The 22,622-nt window shown below is 41.1% G+C and overlaps 1 protein-coding gene across 5 annotated transcripts; it reads left to right on the forward strand.

The window, feature by feature from the left end:
* Positions 1 to 4,578: 4,578 nt before the first annotated feature.
* Positions 4,579 to 13,541, forward strand: NPY5R (neuropeptide Y receptor Y5). 5 transcript variants are annotated; one of them, XM_005299289.5, is made up of 3 exons: positions 5,474 to 5,613; positions 11,038 to 11,113; positions 11,722 to 13,541. In XM_005299289.5, the coding sequence occupies exon 3, from the start codon at positions 11,734 to 11,736 to the stop codon at positions 13,069 to 13,071; it is 1,338 nt and encodes a 445-aa protein (XP_005299346.2). In that variant the 5' UTR covers positions 5,474 to 5,613; positions 11,038 to 11,113; positions 11,722 to 11,733; the 3' UTR covers positions 13,072 to 13,541. The 5 variants fall into 5 exon arrangements, with proteins under 5 accessions (XP_005299342.2, XP_005299341.2, XP_005299344.2 ...); XM_005299286.5 differs by having other exon boundaries at positions 11,725 to 13,541; XM_005299285.5 differs by lacking the exons at positions 5,474 to 5,613; positions 11,038 to 11,113 and adding an exon at positions 4,579 to 4,770 and having other exon boundaries at positions 11,725 to 13,541.
* Positions 13,542 to 22,622: the final 9,081 nt, after the last annotated feature.

Genomic DNA, 22,622 nt, shown 5'->3' on the forward strand with positions numbered 1-22,622 from the left:
AGGTGGTGACACCCTCTGACATTTATTTTGTTGTGCCCAGATAGTGCAGCACAAATGTTATACAAATCATCTTTTAGTGCAATACTCTGCAATACTCAAATACAATAGGGTGAATTAAGGGATACCTGAAGAGTTTTGTGTGATCCTTTTCTATGTGCAAAAAACCCGTCTTTGAGGTTGAAATTGCTCTGAATAGAAATGTCACTCTTTTTTGCAACTTTATGTTTTTTGTTTTAAACTTTATGTTTATTGTTTTAATTTTGCAATAATGAGCATATGCTTCTACTTTCATAAGTCTGCAAGGCTTTTGTTGCACAACTGTACATTGTTCATATGTAAAGAATCACTTGTATTATTGAACCTGCTCCTGTTACCATTAGAGTGAATCAGGGCTTTGCCACAGGTTTCACTCTCAGCAGCACTAAACTCTCTGTTCGAATGACTAAATTATATGCACTCTGTTATAGGACTAAATACTACCCTCTGCTGTGCTGGAGACCTATTCTCCCCCCCACAAGTGATGGACCAGGATCTAGCGGTTAGAGCTGGATGCCAGCCCAGTGGTTAGAACTGTTGCCCAGCCTAGTGAGTAGAGCCAGAAATAGGAAACAGGAGTCAGTGCCAAGGGTCAGAGCAGGGCTGTAGCAAGCTGGAACCAGACAGGAACAAGGCTGGAGGCAAGGCAGACACAAGAGTGATCACAGCTGCAGGAATAAGCATTGAGCAGCCAGAAACAACTTCTTATGCTTTATGGTGAAGCAGACTCATTTAGACTCATCCTTACAAGATCCCATATTTGAGGAAGAAGACTGTGCTGCTAAAAAAAAATCTGGTTTAAAGGGGAAGTGAAGGCAGCTGTCAAAAACAAAATAATAAAAATATATAACAAATGGAAGAAAGGCAAAGCTGATAGTCATGAGTATAAAGCAGAAGTTAGGAATTATAGCAAATTGATAAGGGAAGCCAAGGAATACAAGGCAAACTCTGTGATCACAGAGTTAAGTACAATAAGGAGTTTTTTTAAAATTAATGGTAACAAAACAAATCCTGACAGTGGTGTTGGTCCATTGCTAGATGGATATGGTAGAATGGTCAATAATAATGCAGACAATGCAGAAGTGTTCAGACATATTTCTGTTCTATATTTGAGGGGAAAACAGATGATGCAGTTTCATCATATGATCTCATCTTTCCATTCCACTAGTATCTTTGGAGGGTGGTAAACAGAAGGTATTAAAGTGGTCTCTGCCATGTGTTATGCCAGTTCACTGTGACGCATCCTGACACTGCACAGATGTCACAACTGTATTTCACAAAGCCACCTTCCCGCTGCTGTCCAGGCTCATCCCTAATTGTTTTATATAAGGAAGGAATTTGGCTTATGCTGTCTTTTTGGAAAGGGAAGAGGCACAAATGGAGGCAGAAATAACCTGTAGGATTTTTTAAAATACATGCATTTTGGAGGGAAGGAGAGGAGAGAGAAGAACGGAGGAGATGGCATGGACAATCGAGTTATCCTGTGGAAAGCAGTGTTTTCAAACAACAGAGATACTGTATATAACTTCCTTATATATCATATCAAATCATAAAGTTGTAATTGTTTTTTAATTCATTCCAAATGTCTTGCTGATGGATTACTGCTACACTGGTAGCAGACTTCGTAATGACATTAGGATCTGACTCAGAGTGATTGTATGCCAGAGAGTTCTGACAATTACTAATTCAAGGCCTGATTGTCACAGACACTGAGCACTTACAGATCTCATTGACTTGTGCTGAAGCTTTGAGTATTCAGCGCCTCTAAAAGTTAGGCCCTAAAATCTTAATATACTCCCAGAGTGAAGGAGACATTTCAGAGTCTGATGAGAAACTTGTACTAAAATAACAGACTCAGAGCAATGTGTGAAGTGAGAGGTGATGGTCTGGGGCATCCCCACTCACACGCCATTGGTTGTGGGATTGGATTTCACTTCTGGGACCCCCTGCAATCTACCTGCACAGAGACTGATTACTCAGGCTTTTTGCATGTAGAATGGATTTTGCTCTGTACGAATAATCTGGAGGAAAACAGAATAATATGGAACAAATCATGCTCACTTGAGTATTACACTGAAGAGACTACTCATATGCATCAGTTGAGCAGGATTTGGCCCTGTATTGGCATTATGGTCTGAGAGGTATTTTAAAATGTGTATGACCATTTGTTTTTATATGGTAAAGCTTTTCAAACTGTAGTTATACCAAAGGGTTGTGTTCAGCACAATATTAAATATTGATAGTGTAGTGATTGTAAGAGAATGGAGAAGCTAGTATTATATTAAGCTGACATACAGACTTCAACATGAGAAACTGATCTATTGAGAAAAGGAAGGAATGCTGGTTAGGACAGTGGGGATATTCCCTGTTTTTTCCAAAAAGTGCTTTTGGATCTTTAATTTTCACCTGGATTGCCACTAAAAGGGGCTTCACTGTAGGGCCAGATTCTATCACTCTTACTGAAACTGTGTTGCACCTCACTTACTCCTCCCATTATTGTTCCATTGTGATCAGTGAGACTTCTTGCAGAGTACTTGAAATTCTCCATATGACTAGCAGAATTTGGCCTCTTAATGTCTCATCCCATGACAGACCCTACACTTCAAAAGGAAATCTTACAATTTTAAAAATAATAGTCACTTAAACATGTCCTGTCTTGGACTAGATAAGGGGTCGGCAACCTTTCAGAAGTGGTGTGCCAAGTCTTCATTTATTCACTCTAATTTAAGGTTTTGCGTGCCAGTAATACATTTTAACATTTTTAGAAGGTCTCTTTCTACAAGTCTATAATATATAACTAAACTATTGTTGTATGTAAAGTAAATAAGGTTTTTAAAATATTTAAGAAGCTTAATTTAAAATTAAATAAAAATGCAGAGCCCCCCGGACCAGTGGCCAGGACCCAGGCAGTGTGAGTGCCACTGAAAATCAGCTCGCATGCCGCCTTCGGCACACATGCCATAGGTTTCCTATTCCTGGACTAGATCTTTGGTCAGCCAGAACTCTCCCTTTGAGGGGAATAGAGTTTTACCTCCGCAAGGACTGCATTATTTATTTCTATAATAAGCCAGTGTTGTTATGCAGAGTCCACCAACTCCCATACTCTTCTAGAAGTATTGAAAACAGTGAAAATCAAATGATTAAAAGTCTCTTCAAATTAGTATTAAAATTCTGAACTCTCCAAACCAAGAAAATGCAGGCTAAAACTGTACCAATCATCCTGCTGTGATTACCTTGTTACTGGTCTGTTTCCAGATTACTTATCTCCTACAATATACAAAACATTCTGTTTTAGCAAAATAAGTGAACTATGGTCCGAGTTGAGAATGACCTACTGAATCTATGGTGTAGGATTTGTTTACAGTTTCAATAGCTTTCGATCAGAACCACTGTATGAAGTTTTGACAAGGGGTAATCTTGAAACTTGCAGGATACAAATATTGCATGAAATCGTTTGTCAAGATTCCCCAATAAACTGAATTAGGCCTGATCCTGTTCTGACAAGGGGGAATGGCAAAAACTCCTATCAACATCAATAGGAACTCGATCCAGCCTTTATATTATTTCTAGGCAAGGATGTTCTTGTTTGGAAGATATTTTCGCAATACTCTCCCTTTTATTGTGGTATTCTCCAAGTCACAATATTTCAACTTCGGACCTATTTATTAATTAGTTCACAGCACAGATCTGCCATTTTTATACCTCCTATTATATCATGTTTTTAAATAGTTGCATGCATCCATTCCCTCTCTCTGCTATGCATGCAAATGTGACAATAAAACCTAAGAGGGCGGCTCAAAATGTTTTGTTGGCGTCTGACCTATTTCAAATTCGCTTAGTCTCTCTCATGATTATAGCGCTCCTGCTGAAATACACCTCCAGTAGTTGTGATCTGTGTGTAAACTGGAATACCAAATTGCAGAGTACATAAAGATCTATCAGTAAAATGGGAAGACCTTACAAATATCACTCTGGAAATTATAGGAAGAAGGCAAACAGCCCTGATCACTCCATGGGAAGCAACATCCAAGTAAGACAAAGTTCAAGCACTTTCCATAAGGAATAGAGCTGGAGCTGGTTAGTACGTGCACAATTGCATACAAAACCCGAGTTATCTGGAACATTGAAAAGGTAGATGTCCAGTTTAACCTCGTGGATTGATTTGTCATTTTGATTTTTGCCCGTCCGAATTAAAAGGGAGTTTGTATGTTTACTAATACCTACTAAATCCGACCGAAATTAAATCACTTGTTATCTTTAAAAATATTGTATCGCTTTTAAGCCCTCTGCAATGCGGGCCCTGCCCCTTCCCACACTTTCACACACATAGGAACGTAAAAACGGGCAGGATAGCCAATGTTTCAAGAATGGTCCGTCCCCCCCCCCCCCCAAGTCCCTGGTGGTTCGCCTGGAGATGGATTCAGGGGATCTAGTAGCACTGCTTCTTTTCTCTCCATCCTAATCCTCCCATCACCCATTCTTACCCCCAACGCCCACGCTTCTGTCAGACAAAGACACAGTCTTCAGCTCAGAAACCCTCTTCGAGGCGGTGTTTCGTACATGTAAAACGCTTCATTGCTCTTTGCTCTTTCTCCAGGATTCCAGCAGCAATCAACTGCCTGCTAGGAAAGCAGCTCTGAGGACTTTGGGATAGTATGGCTCATGGCTATTAATTATTCTCCATTAAAAACATCGATAAATCATTGGCTCCTATAGGACTCGCCGATCAGAAATGTGAGGCTACATGAACATTATTCGATAGCAGGTGGGGAGGGGGAGTTAAATTAACTGGCTGGGTTTAGGGGCATCTGAATGGCTAGGAGTGAACTGGCTCGGGGAGGATGCATAGGCTGCATTGTATTTAGTACCGTTTGTCGGGATTAAAGGGATACCGAATGGTCCCAGAATGATTCGACCTCCGGTAGGTTGTGATCAGTTATACAGGTGTAAATGATGCGGAGTGACTCCCCCGAGCTCAGTGGAGTTACTCCGGATTCAGACAAGATACTGCTGGTCTCTCTGCTGGTTTGGCTCCTTTAAGCGGCGAGCCAGGCTGAGCAGCAAGTCCCCCGGGCCCCTTAAGAGGAAGTCACTGGGGAGGGGGCCGGGGAAGGCGTGAGCGCGAGGGGGCTGAAGTTAGCCGCGTAGCAGCAGTTCGCGCAGTGTGTGGCTGGCACTGGGCAGCGGGCTGGGGAGGCGGCAGCGCTCTGCCCCACCAGCCCCGGCTCTGGGTCGCCGCCCGCCAGCAGCGTGGAGGAGAGGACCTGGGCCAGGGTCGCTCCAGTCTCCCCGGCACCAGGCGCCCGGGTGCCGGGTCCGCCTATCCCCAGCTCGCCCCTTCTCCAGGCACTAGGCAGCCCTGGGGCAGGAGCAGCCTCCCTTCAGCCGCGCCAGGCGCCCTGGGGCAGGCTCTCCCCGGCAGCGCGGGCCACTAGCGCTCCGGAGCAGGGTCCCCCGCAGCCCTCCACCGCGGACCGACCGCCCCCTGCTGCCAGGCGCCGAGAGAGAGAGGAGCCGGGCCTCGCCCTCCCCGCGGGCGCTGCAGGCAGAGGCTCAGGCGGCCGGTCCCAGCGGCAGGTACAGTACGAAGCCCTCGCCCCGCAGCTGCTGAGCGGGGCGCCGTCAGAGAGCCGGAGGAGAAGCCGCCGCGCGCCGCCTGGGCAGCGGCTGCAGGAGGTGCTGGGTCAGGGGCCCGATCCCCTTGGCGATCCCATTGGGTGCGATGGGAGGCGGATTTGGCCCAGCATCTGCAGCTGAGAAGTGCCCAGGGGAAGGAGCTGCAAGGGGAGCGCTTGCTTTTTAGCCCCAGGTCTGCAATAACCAAGCCGGTGTCAGCGCCCCGATGGCCGCTCAGAGCACCTGTGCCAGACAGCATGTCTGCCGCCGGGCACTGCCCGACCTGGGCTGCTCGCTTCGGGCTGCTCCAAAGGCACCCAGGCGGGGCTAGCTCCACACTGAATGAACCCATGTGCAGTTTAGGAGCCAGGCTGCTAGAGGGAAATCTCTGCTCCTTATTTATAATCGCTTTAATGGAATATAGTGTACATACTTTTTAGAGCAGATAGTATCCAATTAAGGACTTTTCCAAAGTGTGGCTAGGTAGTGATTCAATATCCCTTGAAATGGAAGTAAATATTATCGAACACCTCCCACGTTGTTGAATTATACTTAATGCAATGCCCTTTAAACAAATATTCTGGCATTCGTGTTTTACATTTTGATGAATAATTTACCTCTGACTTGCTTATAGAATATGAGAAATGCCCAACTGGAATGAGCACGTGTTTGCCATCTCTAACTCTGTGATTCTTTGAAATTAATCCTTTTATTTTTAACAATGATACTTTGGCAGTACTCCACTGAGGATCATTGAGAATCTATGCTTAATAAAATTAGTATTTTGTCTAAGTAACTAATAATATACTTTAGTTGATTGCTGGAGGACAAATATAATATATTGTATTAGTTGGCACAATCCAAAATGCCTCCCTCTAGAAAAATAGAGAAAAGCATGTTACATATCTAAAGTTGTAAGGTCTTCAGTGTTTGGTTGTTTATCTAGATGTTTGTTACAGTTACTCTATGTGCTCAGTAGCATATACTTTAATAATATGTTAGGCTTGCTTTACTGATCAGTGAGGTACTACCTTACAGTATATCACACTCCTTTGAATTTGTAGGTATAATCCTATTTTTAACTAATAGATTATTTGCCCACTGTGGGAAGCCATATTGTTGTTTTTCCAGAAGAATTTTATAATATTTATTATCCTTTATCAATAATGGCCATTTTAAGAGAGAAAAGTAATCTTTTCATCATTAACATATGATAAAGCACTTGTCTGGAGTTTTGAAGTGCTCTTACTCTTTTTTTCAGAGCTCAAAGGTTCTTAAACTGAAGTTTACTGTTGAATGTACGAATTATAAAATAATTGGAACAGTTGCAGTGGTAGCTCTACCTCTTTAATCTGTGTTTTGTAAATGCACAGCCTTAACTCTCCTTTGTTGCATATAGGCATTATGACACAATCTGTAATTACATGACATTTTTTATCCAATATAATATATTTCAGTGTTTCTAGGAACTTAGATAGCCAATGATTAAGTAATTATGAATTATTATAATACCTAGATGCAACAAGGCAGCATTAAAGTTATATGTTCAACTTTTGTATTTCTTAGCTTCTGGGTGCTTAACTATACAGGGTTAACATTGTGTTTGCAGTGTTGTTCCCAGGATATTAGAGAGACAAGGTGGGTAATATCTTTTACTAGACCAACTTCTGTTGGTGAAAGAGACAAGCTTACACAGAGTTCTTCCATCCCCCAAAATTATGATTTATGGATTTTTTGCTTTTTGCATTTTAAACCAATCACAGCCTTAAAGTGGAATAATGAACATAATCTACTTCAGATATGTTAAACCAATATAAAGTTAGATCACTTTATATCTTAAACTGAGCTCAGACTGGACAGTGGTTTAAGCTCTTTGTGCCATTTTAAGGCTTTAGATTAGTTTAAATGGTTAAAAAAAAAAAACCCTCCCCCGCAAAACTCTTCCTAAAAACATAACTTGGGGGAGAAACAATTTGACTAAAGTGCTCATCAGAGGAAGATGAAAATTAAGTTACATCAGTTGGACATAGGTGAACGTGGTTCAGGAAGATGTCATGAAGATCTTCCTGGTTCATGATGCATTTTCCTACTTTAAAGTACATTTATTTACATGCTGAATGGTGACTATAAAGCAAAGTTGATAGGAAACCAATGAGACGCAAGGAGTATGGAACCCCAAGATACTGTTTTTACAGTCACTGTTCAGGTTAGAACCTCACTTTAAATATGATGAAGGGAAACATTTTAAAAATCACCTTAGTGATTTAGGAGCCTAAGTCCCATTTTTAAAAGTGATTGGCACCTAAGTCTTATTGAAAGTCTCATTGGATGTCATTGACAAGAATAGGGCCAGAGAGGGTAAACAGTAGAATCCCAGCAGTAGAAGTTGCTGCTAATACCAAGCAGCAAGAGAGAAGCCTCAGTAAGAGCAAAAGTCCAAATAATATCAGTGGCATGTTATTGTGTGATTGTGGGCTGAAAACCAGCAGTATGGTGGGGAAGCATTTACAGCTTCATTCAGCTAATAGCACTCAAGATGAAGACACACTGTGTAAGTGTTGTGAGTCAGGGTAGAACCCACAGAAACTGGCAACTACCTCTTTACTGAATCATCTCCATAACAATCCCCCACCCATTCCTTGCATGACCAGCATGCAGCAAAACAAACAGCTTTTGCAGTCCAAGCTTCGTAAGATACCCACCAGTTCCAATATATGTGCTGAATCATTATCTCTGGGAGAGGCAAGCAGTGCTGGTGCATGCAAGTTGACTCTGGGTATGTATTTACTACAAGCGCTACAGTGTCAAAGAAAGCTGAAGCATAGAAACTTAGTACAGTGGCAGAAGGGTTTTTTCTGCCCGGTCATAAAACCACCCCCTCAAGAGGTGATAGGTCGATGGAAGAATTCTTCTGTTGACCTAGCTGCATCTACAGTGGGGGTTAGGTTGACCTAACTACATCACACAGGTTGTGAAATTTTTCACAGCCCTGAGTGATATAGCTAGGTTGATCTAATTTTAAGGTATAGACCAGCCCAAATGTCTCCCTCTTTCCACTCTGTTATTCTACTCTCCCAAAGCTGGCAGTGATACTTCTGTCTTCATCCTTAAGTAGGAGTACCACTGTGATGGGTTGCCCCCCTTTAAGTTGCCACCTGGTGTACTCGGATACCACTGAGCCCTCCTGTTCTGCCAGCCTGGGCCCCCTTTACCTTGTCTTGCTGAGCCAGGCTCTTAAGCCTCCTCTAGCACACACAGGCAGGGCCACACCCAGCTGCAGAAAGACACAGACACTGAGATCAGCTCAAGGGACTTGCCCCAGCACGCAGGTGTCCACCTCCCTTGGAGTGCAGACCCAAAGGTATACTGTCTTGTGCTGTATAGAAAAATCTGCACTGCGCAAGCTCATAAAAATTCATCCTCTCCATCAATGTGAAAAGAGATATGCACAGTTTCTTGCCCACCCCTAGATATGAATTGCACAAACTGGGTTATATTATAAACAAGAAATAAGTTTACTGACTCCAAAAAACAGATTTTAAGTGATTATAAGGGATAGCAAACAGAACAAAGCAGATTACTAAGTAAATAAAACAAAACACACAAAGTAAGCTTGATTCACTAAAGAAACAGGTTACAAAATGTAATTTCTCACCCTAAATGTTGGATTAGGCAGGGTGCAGAGTTTCTGTAGCTCAGAGTTATGGATATTTGTTCTTACAGACTGGTCTCCTGTCTCAGTCTGGACTCATCCTTGCCTTTCCCTTCAGGTTAGTTCCTTTGTCCCTTCAGATTCTTTCAGCAGTCCTTCTTCTTGGTTAGGAAATGGAGGAGAGTCTAGATCAACCCTCTTCCCAGCCCTTAAAAGGGATTTACCTAAGGCAGGAATCCTTTGTTTGATCCCCATCCCCCTACAGAGGAAAAGTACCAGCAGTATCCAATGGGGTATTTTTCATCAGGTGACATTATCATCTGACCTTGTAGTGTTAATGCAGCATCTTCAAAGTTCTATTGTTCTTCTATTCAAAGTTCATTCTTCTATATGACATTCTATTGTCATTCAGGAGGATTGCCTACTGTCTAGTGGGCATTCCCCCCAAGTACAAACACAGTTGTAATTGTTACATAGTCAATACCCCTAACTTTAGATACAGAAATGATACACATACAAATTAGATAATCACATTCAGTAAATCATAACCTTTCAAATGATATCTTACATAAGCCATCTTGCTTATATCTTAATTATGCCATAGTCATATCATAACCATATTTCTATGAAGAATATGTGATGTAATGGCACAACCACATCACTTCAATTCTGTTCATGACCTCTCTCAGAAAGAAAAAAGGCAACGACAACCCATAAGTGAGAGCAACAACATTAGTGTTTATAACTAATCCAAATATGCAGACCTTTGGGGGCAAAACTAAATATATTTCCACTGACACAAGAGTACTTAGCTGAAATGAAGGCTATACTGGGTTTGGTTCCATAGTCTATCGATTTTGGAGATAGGTAGGTCTCCCCAACCCCCAATACATGAGATTTCCTTGTGGTCCACCTTTTCTATAAGAGTGCTGCCTTGTATTTATCAAAGGGTCTGAAGGGGAGATTCCAGACTTCTAAGGCAGGTTTATATCTGGACCAGTACCATTTCAGTGCACACCTAGCTGTCTTTGACAGCCCACTACTGTAGCCACAGCACAAAGCATCAGTGGACATTCCTACTGCTCTGTGCAACAACCAACCATCTATGGGTACTTAGGTAGATCTTGAACATTTACTGCAATGTCTTGATACAGGCTATGAGCTTACACTGGAATGACATATTGTGCACATTACGCTGATTGGACAGAAGCAGGCTGTACACCTCATGTCCATCGGGCAGGACACAAGGGGAAGCACTAGAACACCATAAGTGGTTCTTGTGGAAGTCACTAGTCATAGTAAAAGAACCCTTCAAACATGGCATGCTTGATCTTAATGACAGCAAGCATCATTGAGTGGCTCATATACACTAGACTTCAATCTCTCATTTGCTAGAGCAGGCAAGGAAGGATCCAGAGGAGGTTTCTGGGGATGATGCTGTCCCTGTCACTGCCTTGAGGTCATACCTGAAAACTGTGTACAATAATCTATAACAGAACAAACTGCATTGTTGCAATGGTGCTGGAATTTCACTGATCCCATTTTAGTAAAAGGGAGATTTGCTAGTATTAACCCAGAATTCTCTATTTCACCTCTACTGACAAAACTCTGTGTAACTTCAATTGAAGTTTTGAATCAGTGGAATCTGCAGGACTTGGCCTATCTATTGTTTTCCAGATTAAGGAGATTAAATACTATTTTCCAGATTAAGGAGATTAAATACTATTTTCCAGATTAAGGAGATTAACTTGAGTATGGCAGCTATACAATTCAGAAATTGCCACACGGGGAACTGAATTCTGTGGAACAGTGAGTAGCCATAATGTGACACTTTCTGAAAGATTCTTTTTCTGGTGAAATTCCCTATTATGAAAATAGCGAATATAGCTGGAACAAAACATTACGCATTTTTAAGCACTCCAGTGCAGTTTGTCATCATGTAACAGAAATAGATACCTTAATAATATAGTATATGGGTGGGTACAATTATTGCACAGAGCCAAATTATGAACTCCTTATTCACAATGGTGAGCAGTTATTCAAATGACTAGTCCCATTGACTCTAAAGGGACTACTTTGATAAATAGCTGCTCACTCATGAGTAAAGGGTCCACAATCTGGCCAACAGCAAACTATTGTTAATTGCTTACTTCATCTGCACCACGCTTTAAATTGTAAGTGCAAAATATGAGAATCCAAGGGTTTGGGCCTAGGTAGGCTGCATAACACATGCTAAGAACTGTGCAAATTAATTGGTGAGGGTTTATAGTACTACTTTGCCCTAAATCCTGCATAATGATATTACTGCACTTTTAAATGTAATGAAGCAATAAAGAAAATGGTTGTTTCTCTAAATTCTGATTAACACCAATGTCATCTTTTCTGCAATTGCTAATTAACATCTTTCTGATTCTAAGCAGGACTGTAATATGGATTTAGAACTCAAAGACTATAACACAACGCTTACTAAGGAGAACAGCTCTGCTACTATCAAGAGTTCTAATTTTTCTGCCTGGGAAGACTATAAGAGCAGCATAGATGACTTACAGTACTTTCTGATTGGCCTGTACACATTTATAAGTCTTGCTGGCTTCATGGGAAATCTACTTATACTGATGGCTCTAATAAAACGCAAGCAGAACACAATAATAAACATTCTCATTGGAAACCTAGCCTTTTCTGACATTTTAGTTGTGCTGTTTTGTTCGCCTTTTACATTAACATCTGTCCTGCTCGATCAGTGGATGTTTGGAGCAATCATGTGCCATGTTATGCCCTTCCTCCAATGCGTGTCAGTTCTGGTTTCAACTTTAATGTTAATCTCTATTGCTGTTGTCAGATACCGCATGATAAAAAATCCCCTTTCTAGTAATTTAACAGCAAAACATGGCTATTTCTTAATAGCAACTATCTGGCTTCTTGGTTGTACAATTTGCTCCCCTCTGCCAGTTTTCCACAAAATTGTAGATCTCCATGAAACCCTTAATTTAGAAACACTGAACAGCGGGCATATGTGTATTGAATCATGGCCATCTGATTCATATAGAATTGCCTTTACTATTTCCTTATTACTCATGCAGTATATATTGCCCTTGGTTTGTTTAACTGTAAGTCATACCAGCGTCTGCAGGAGTGTAAATTCCAGATTGTCAAACAAAGAAAACAAATGTGAAGAAAATGAGATGATAAACCTAACACTTCATCCACCCAAGAGTTGCAGATCTCAGGTGCAACTCTCCAGCAATTCTAGATGGAGCTATACATTTGTCAGACAACACAGAAAAAGGTATAGCAAAAAGACTGCTAGGGTGATGCCAGCTATTTTACGGAGTCATCAGGATAATAATTCTGGAGAACTCCCAGAAACCTCTGGTACAGAAAGAAGCCAGCTCTCTTCATCCAGTAAGTTCATACCAGGGGTACCAATCTGCTTTGAGATGAAACCAGAAGAAAATTCAGAGATGCAAGACATGATTACAGTATCCCGATCCATCACTCGAATTAAGACAAGATCTCGGAGGGTTTTCTGCAGATTGACAGTATTGATCTTAGTTTTTGCTGTCAGTTGGATGCCTCTTCACCTTTTCCATGTTGTCACTGATTTTAATGCCAATCTTATTTCTAATAGGCATTTTAAATTAGTATATTGCATATGTCACTTACTGGGTATGATGTCCTGCTGCCTGAATCCCATCTTATATGGGTTCCTTAACAATGGCATAAAAGCTGATTTGATGTCTCTTATTCCATGCTACCAAATATCATGATTTTAAAAGCTCTACAATAAAATATAAAACAAACAATGTTATGCCTATAAGCATACTGAAGTATAAAATATCTTTTATTCAGTTTTAGGTGTGAATCAGTTGTTAGCAATGATTAGCAGCTTTAGGTGTGAATGGTTAGTTCTAGGTCTGAATGGTTTGTATATGCCTCATGTACAGCAGAAATATACAGATACATTGTAATATTAGTCTTTTGTTTATCTGTTGTATGGAGGAAATAATGTGTAGTGTACAAAACCATATTATCATTTTAATAGTTCAATCAAATGTTTCAACTGTACCTTGCAAATATCTGAACTCTACATTCACAATTCATGTACAAAATGAGTTCAGTCATCTCAGTATCAGTTACCATAAGGCTATAATTTGCAAATTATTATTATTGCTAAATAATGTTTAAAATGAATCAGACTATTTTGACCACTTTTTAAAATAAATTTTTTGTTGCTTGATGTGAGTAGAACAAATTTATATTTTTTTATCTTGATACATCCAGTCCAGCCAATATCTCTCTATCACAATTGCTAGACATCAACAGATCTTTTGTTGCTTCTTTAAAGACTGTCTTCTTCACTTGGATGACTATGTGGATAATCACTATATTCCAGATTGTTCTCATACTTCTGGATTTAATTAGCATCATCTACCCCTTTTTTCTGGTAATTTTACTGTGTCCTATCATTTCATATGATTTTCAACTTAACCTGAACATAGATAGAATGCCTCTGTCCTTATTTTCATGACTTTCCTCCAAGAACAGTATGTTTTGAGTCAGAATGAACTCTATCTACTGATCCCTGGGAGAGCAAGTGACAAGAAATAAGAAGAAATAGAAAGATAAACATTTGTTCCTCATGAAAGCAAATGATAGTCTGTTGTTTTGGAGAGTTGTGGTACCTTTCAGATACAAATATTGGTTGAGTCTGCATCCAAGCAGCAGACACTAGGGCCCTGGTTCAGCCAGATGGTGGAGTCAGTGGAACTACTCCTGTGCTTAAAGTGAAGAATGTACGTAAGTATCTTACTGACTCTAGAACTAGATTTTAAGAGCCCACTGTGGCTCTTTGTTATCCCCAGTATCTCTGTGAACAAGTCAGTACCTGCATCTGTTTTAAGTACAAGTGGCTAGGTTCTGCCACCCCTTACACTGAGAAATACACTACTCCACAATGAACTCCATTGGAATGAATTAAACTGCATTTGGAGTAAGGTATGACTCAAAGTGAGCAAGGGTGGCAGAATCTGGCTCAATGTATTTCTTTTACTAAAAAGTACACTACGCTCCCCACTCCCCTATCTACTTTATTGCTTTTTACTCCTCACCCCTCCATTTTCCCTCTCCCTTTACGCACTTCCCTCTCTCTTCATGTTTATTAAATAAAAACTCCAAAACAAAACCAGAAATTACAGTCACGGCCGGGACAAATCACAGACACAAAAATAAACCATTCAACCTTCCTCACTCCAGACTCTTTGTCCTAAGAACTAAAAGGTCACTTTGATCTCATAGGCTGCCCACATCCAATGACAATTGCCATTTTGTTGAACTTATCTGTTTTCTCCTCAGCCATTGCTCACAATTGAATGACTGCATAAATAGTGTGAGCTACAGTATCAGGTAAGTCATTCTGTGCCTGCAAATGGGCTCTGCCAAGGTAGTATAAAACTACGGCATTAGTAACTGTTCAGAGGCTCAAAGAAAATACATGGCAAATGTCTGTCCTTCCTTATTGAGGTATGTGCCAAATCTTCTGGTGTCTGAAAAAATCCGAAAGTCAATTGTCCATAAGTCTCTCTTATACTCCAACAGTTGCTTTATCTTCCCAATTTAAATTGCAAGTGTCTTCCCCAAAGAAATCTGACCCCCTCCCATGCTATATTTTTATAATATAAATGAACTAAATATATATCATTCCTTGCTTCTGGCTGCTTTAACTCAGCACAGGGGAACTGGCTTTGCAGAGAGGCTGCAGCAACAGATGGGGGTACAAAGGTGAGCTTTAAGCCACTTTTGTACACACAACCTTAATCTGCGTTCCACACAGGTCAGCTTCACCCTAGGAGCTGCCCATTAATTCCTTTCTCTTTAGCCCATTTTCTCCTCCAGTTCACATTTTCAATCTGGTGGCATTTAAAGGGCATTTTTTGGTGAACAGGGAGAACAAAAGCAAAACTAAACACAAATAATTTTACATGCAATGGTAGGTATACTATTAGAAGTATACTTTGGCACTGTATCATCATTGATGTGTTTTGTTAAGTTTGCAGCATACAGAGAAGTCAGATGACATAAATAATCTTGCTGGAAGATTGCAACATAACACTACTTTATTTCTTAGAATTCCGAATGATAACGCACAAGAACCCAAAATCAGAGAGAGAAAAAGCAGGCTGCTCCCTAAGGGTGTCTCCCCACTGCAGCTGGGAGATGGGATTACAGCATGTGTAGAGATACTCAAACTAGCTTTGCTCTGGCTATATCAAAGCTAGCTTGAATAACTATCTAAATTAGAAATTGGTCAAAATACCAGAGTGAACATCTCTAGACTTGTTCTTAAAGACACCATGACAATTTTAACAAGCGAGCAGAACTTTTATTATATGTCTTCTTCAGAGATAGAATTAAGATTTAGGAATCTACTTTCTTACTGATTCTCACTAATACTAATGGGGATTTACTTGCTTACTAATCTGGGAGACGTTTAACCCAGTGCTGAAGAACCAACACAAAACCTGTATCCCACTGAAGCTCTATTTTGAAGGAATAAGTGGCACTTAAGCCTTTTTCTGGCCCTCTGCACACTTGTTAATTTCACCCATAATGCACTGGGGAGACAATAAGCCCCTTCTGATCAAATTTCATGCACAAACAAGATTCAATAGATATTGATTTAGTAGACTCAATCATCTCTAACGTTACACTGAGAACTATTCATATAGGGACCAAACCTGCAACATGCAGAGGTCCATTTGTGGGGTGCTGAGCCCCTGCAAATTCCATTAAAGCTAATGAGTCTTGAGGACATATAACACCTTGCAAGAGAGTGGACTGAGCCCATAGTTCAATAGATGACTCACCCACTAACATTTGAGGCCCTGGAAAGAGCCAGTGCCATAGATGGTTCTGCTGCATAGAGGAGATGGCTTGTAGAGAATAATGCAGGAGAACTAAACATTTCTTACTTGCCACAGAGCAAAGCTCCCTGTGAGCTCCACAGAGACAGGTAAGCTGTGGAGAGAAAGTAGCATGGCTATCAGCTGCTCCATGGTTACACTAATCCAGTGGCTGCAAATGCTAACAAGGGCATACAAGGATCTGTGCTGCTATTCCAGCCTTCTGCATAGTTCCTCACTCAAAGCTTATTTATTGAATGAGGGGAGTCTCTGCATAACTGAACAATTCAAATGCTTTGAATTTTTTTTGAAATTGGTTTTTGAAAGCACTTTTGTATGCTTTCAAATGAAGGTGATATATGCTTATGAAGATGTTCCTAGACTCAGCACCTTTCTATATCAAGTTTTGTGTTTTCACGCTTAAATAGTGCACAGAGAAATAATATTTGCTTACTGAATATCAACAGACCTTGACAGCTCTAGCTAACATCAGTGCGAAGGCAGCTTCAAGCCAATTAAACATATTCATGCTAAGGATATCGCACTGTTGGATCACAGTGGTTAACATTTTAAACTGTCTTAAGAGTTTTCAAATGATTGCGCAGTGCACACTTTGACATGCCCTGCCTTTTAGATTCTGAAATAGATAGGAAGTGTGGAATGGCAAAGAATTCATATGGACAAAGACTGATTTTCATATAACATTCATGTTCAACGTGCTTTACAAACATTATCTAAATTCTTACAATACCCCTGTGCGGTAATGGAGTATGAGTTCTTGCTTTAGAGATGTGGGGAAATGAGTCGAAGGGAAAGAGGCTTGTCCATATCTACAAAGGGAATCAGCGTCTAAAGTAGGATTAGAATTTGGGAATTCCTAACTTCCAGCATAAACTCAAACAACCAGAACATTTTGTACATTATGGGTGGGATTTTAAAGAGTGCTTAGTGTTGGTTTAACTGTGCTCTCACTGAAGTCAACTCATAACATCTTGGTCCCATCAGAGTCAACTGCAAGACTCCCATTGACTTAAATCAATATGGGGCCATATTCTATATGCTGTGCCTATATATTCATATGTGTATTCATAATGTAATGGAAAAATAGTGGGTGGGATTTTTAGAAATGCATAGGCTTAACTCAGCTCCCATTCAAGTCAATGGACCATGAGGTTGCAGGCGGACCTAGATGTCCCCTCCAGGGGGTGCCAGAGAAGTGTACACATTGTCACATGCACCTGGATGAGAGCTGAGGGAGGGCTCTTCCCACTGACCCCTCCACATTGCTGAAGGGGTAGTTTGGTGCTGTTTATCTCTAGTTGGTAATATAACGTGCCCCACTCTTCTATCGGTGTTATGATGGGGTTGCTGCTTCTTCTCCCCTACCGCTGGCCCCACCAGTTGCTATGTGAACCAAAAAGCATCTTCAGTCTGATGGGCTCTATTTCCTCTTCCTTGGCTGTTACAGAGCTGGCAGCCAAGCTTTATCAGAACTTCTCATATGTGGGAATAAAGCCACATGCCCTTAAAAAGATCAAACTGTTTTTTTTAAATCAACAGCCCATCTGCTTAGCAACACAAGTTTTCCACAGTATTGGGTCCCTGATGAATACAGAATCCAGTTCTAGGTCTCTGTTCTAACATTCAGAGCTTTCCATAGGACTGACCCTAGCTACACTGGCTCTCCCTCGAGGACCACAGCCTCTTGTGACAGCTATGCTCTGCAAAAAGGCTTACGCTTCATCCATGCTCCCAACTGGGCTGAAGACAAGTGGTGTGCAACACTTACATTTGACAGCTGCAAGCAAGCAACCTCTAGCCAGTCTGTCAGAAAATGTTATTCAGCTGAGCTGAGAAAGCCACTGGCTAACCTTTCCAACCACAAACCATCTTCCTGAAGCCAAATGAAGCCACAAGAGTCATGACAACCACCTGCATAAGTAATATAATTTTCAGTTTTATATTTTCAGTTTTGTTGTTCAAATTTTTATTAGTAGACGGATGCCTCTACCTCAGCATTCTTACACTTGCTTTTATTTTAACTCTAGCAGATGGCTGGTGGTGAGTGTAGGAGTTTGTGGATAGAACCCACAGAATTTATTTGAGAACACTGCTTGTTGAATAGTTCCTCAAATAGCCAAAACTGTCCTAGAATAAACAACCTCACTGTCCAAAAGATCACACATGAATATATCTTGTGTTAAGTGTGTTTAATCATGATAAGCTGTTTTCATCTAAAATTTTCATTTGAAATTTAAATGCAACAAATTGTGTCACCTTGACTTGGACTGGAAATGTAGAATCGTATGACTGGAAGGGACCTCAAGAGGTCTTCTAGTCCAGTCCCCTGCACTCAAGGCAGGACTAAGGGAAGGGGAAGAGACTGGCTATCATCTAACCACCTATGGGCAAGTCTACTCTAGAAGCGCTACATGGGTACAGCTGTACTAATGCAGCTGCACCACTGTAGCGCATGTGGTGAAGATATTCTATGCAGATGGGATAGCAGTCTTTCATCCGCTTAACTACTTCATCTCCGTAAGAAGCGGAAACGATGTCAGTAGGAGAGTGTCTCCCCCAGACATAGCGCTGGTATGAACAGCTCCCTTGAAAGCGCTCCCCTTTAGCTTCAGGGGTCTGAACAAGCCTCCCTCTTGGGGCTGGGGCTGTTTTAGTCAAGGCCTTCCCAGCCCATAGACTCTCCCATCAGGTTCAGACATTTTCCCACCCTCCTTATTGGGTTTGAGGGGATTTTAGTCAAGCTTCTCCTCCCTTGTGGGGCTGTGCTAGTTACCTCAGACCAGCTGTGGGTTTCAGCTAGCTTCTCCCTCAGATGGTTTTCTCTAGTTGCTCTCAGGCTCAGCAAACATCTTTCTCCTGAAGGTGTCCCTCTCTGAGGGATGAGACAGAATATATACAGCTATCTTCTCCCAGATCATTCCCAGTTGGTTGGCTGAAAAGGGAATCGTGTCTCACCCACTCTGTAAGGTTCCTGGTCTTGGGCCCTTAAAAAACAGTAACTGATGTTCTCCCAAATACGGTTTATTCCTGCTTCCTCTCCACCAATACCTCTTATTTCCGAAGTCTTTTGCATACATCAAAGCCTCCCAAAATCATAAAGGACCATGCCACATGACCAGAGTGATCTGACTGCTAGGTACTACTACCTTCAAGGGGGCAGACTGCCTGTGGCAGGGCTGGGTTATAAACCCCTTGGATGCCCTGCCAAAGGGGTAGCTCCTCCCTGGCTTCCCCATAGAACGACCAAGTGCAGGGGCCCAGACACTCAGCTACAGGCTCTAATGAGGAATCAGCTGAGTTGAGTGGAGCCAGCTGTGCTGGGGGCTGGGAGGAGATATAAGCCCAGGGGAAGGCTCACTGAGGAGGTGAAAGGTGAGCCAGGGGGGAAGACAGAGGGACTGTAGCTGTCTGTAATGGCTGCAGAAAGCCTCAGGGGCCGGTAGACCCAGAGAAGGGTTAGAGTGGGGACTGGTGTTGTGTGAATTGGGTCTCTGTATTAAGCACTGTAAATAAAAAGATACGGGTGAACCACCTGAAGGAGGTGTTGGGACCCTTTCTTTGACCAGCCTAAGCACAGAGGACAGGGGTGAGAGGGCAGTAACCTGTGCAGACCCTGTGACACTGCCCTATCACATCCTCACACAGAACATTCAGAGAAGCTGGACCTAGACTATGGAGCTCACTTCTACATGAAATAGGCCTGACTACAGATCTCACCACTTTCAGAGCTAAATGCAAAACTCATTTGTTTGACCTAACTTTCCCTCAGTAAATTCTCCACACACGCTGATGCACAACACACCCAGTCTCTCTCTTTCTATATCTCTCTCTCACACACACACGCACACTCACACACATACACACAAACTAATTCTAAACAACCCCTATAAATGAATCAAGTCTCTTAAGAAGACTGGGAAGAAAGAAAGGGAATGAGGTTTAAAATATTTTGGAGATGCTCAGATACTATGTGATGGGTGCCATATAGGTACCATAGATAGATAGAAAAAAGAACAATTTCCCTACTATGCTAGATGATCCAGCACTGACTACATTCAGTGAATCCCCTGATTTCATCATTACAATATACAACAGTCAAAATGGGGTGTAGGATGGGAACAGATTAATTGACTCCAACCATGGAAAGATGCAGGGGACTGGATAGACACGTAAAGCCAAAATCAGCTTTATGCAGCTGAATCTGAAGGGAATCATCTCACCTCAGAATAGGGAGGAAGCTCTTTATATTCAGAATCTGGAAGGCTTGTGCTTGTGTATGTCTTATACGGTAGCTGTGCTTCCCCTAAGAGCAGGAGTTGGAAATGATTCTAATGATGAAAATAGCTGTTTGCCTCAAAAAAAACAACACAAACCAAACCAACATACTACCAGAAAGAGTGAAGAAATATTCAGCATGGAGAAAGGGATAGGAAAGGCTCCAAGTTCTAACCATGTATCTGCTTTTTTGTTGTAAAATTCATCCTGTTAGATAGCTCTAGATTCAGAGATACAATTAATAAGATAAGTATTACATTTTTAATTAGATTAAAAATAGTCTAGATCCTCAGCTGGTATAAATGGATATACTTCCCATAACTTCAATGGAGTTATACCACTTTGTACTGGCTGGGGATTTATCTCTGCGTTTTTCAAAGTTTTTCTCACATGAAAGTTGGTTGATATATTTTTAAACATATTGATCCAGCATCACCAACAGAGATGCCTATACAATATACAATGATGGCACAATAAAGGGCTTTTTAGAAAAAAATAAAATCTACAAAATGCAATAATCAGCTGTCACAAATAAACTACTAAATGATATCACCATCAGACATGACAAATTATGTGCTATTGTGTAACCCAACTTTGGGAAAATTGTTGAATATTGAAGGAAAGACACGACTAACTGCTATGCAATAGACTTCTTATCAAAAGATAGTCTGGAGAGAGAAGATGTCAGAAATATTGCAATAACAGTAGGCTGACAATTGTTTGAAGTATTATAAAGAAGGACGGCTTTTGCCTGCAAATACCTCCAGCCAAGAAACACAATAAAAAGAAAGATTTTGCCTCTTAGTTTGAAAAGTTTATGAGCGAGACTACTGGAAAAATACAAAGATAATGAAAGGAGTGCTGTATATGGGAAATAGTTTCCTGAAATATGTTAAAATTAACAAGAGGACTCTTTACAAATAGGAAATTGAAACCAGGAGACAGGATAAAGCTCTCTGGTTTTATAGGGGTTGTTTAGATACAGGTTTACTGAAAAGCTTAAGGGCTTTTGACAAAGATTTGCCAGGACAAAGTTTTTTTCTTGTGCATTTAATATTATATAAATTGTAATCTATCATGAAAATGGAATGCATGCTGTGAGGAAGGATGGTATTCTGTTCTGTTCCTGGAAAGACAGATACTTGAGTTCTATTCCTAGATCTGCACAGATGCTCCATATGACCTTGAGTGAGTCACTTATGCCAGCTTTTCAAAGGTGGGTGCCTCAAGGGCTTTTCAAAGGAGCTGAGCACTGCCAGCTCCCACTCAAATATAGGTTGATCAATGCATCTGAAAAGCAGGCCACTTATTTAGGTGAATAAATAAGGATTTAAGTGCTTCAGTTTCAGCATCCAAATTTGAAATTTTGGCCTCAGTCTCTTGGAGACAAAATGGTCCTTCCTCTACAGCTTTATCTGCTCCCCTGACAGTGGAACCAATGTGCTTTCCTTGTTTAGGGGAGACTGTGGGAATGGGATTTGTGAGGATCAGAGAGGGGGATTCATCCCCCATAGACTGTGTCCCCACCCACCTGCATATCAGTACACAGGAAATGTGGGGGTGCAAAGGACTGGAGAAGTTGCTGCTACACAGATACTCCCATCATCCTCTTTTTTCCCACAACATGCACATGCTAAGGCTGCAGGGCTCACTGTAGTCTCAGAGTTGCAGTAGTAACAGCAGAGAAACTGTACAACTGCTCCATGTTCTGTGAGGGAGGAGTCCTGTCCTCTGGTTGTCCCACAGAGATACTCAATGTATTGCCTGTTATTTGAGCTATGAATTGTACAGATGGGACTTCGGCCTTGATGCATACGAGCTGATGGCTTTCCTACACAAAAGACAGTCTACGCAGAATATATAGGTTCAAAACTTACCCTTTTTCTTAGGGTTTTGCTTGATGACTCGTCTATAAAATGAGAATAATACTTAATCTCAATACCCCTGTGAAGAACTTAATTCATCGGTGTTAAATGCTTAGAGATCCTGTGATGGAAGGTTCTAAAGAAATGTGAAGTAGTATTACATATTATTATTAATTATTATTTATTATTTATTATTATTTATTTTGTTATTAGTGAGGTCAATTGTTACTTTTGAGTAGGGCTGACAAATGATTAAAA

The sequence above is a fragment of the Chrysemys picta genome, chromosome 5 (assembly GCF_011386835.1).
Source record: "Chrysemys picta bellii isolate R12L10 chromosome 5, ASM1138683v2, whole genome shotgun sequence".
NCBI classification, from domain to species: domain Eukaryota; kingdom Metazoa; phylum Chordata; order Testudines; family Emydidae; genus Chrysemys; species Chrysemys picta.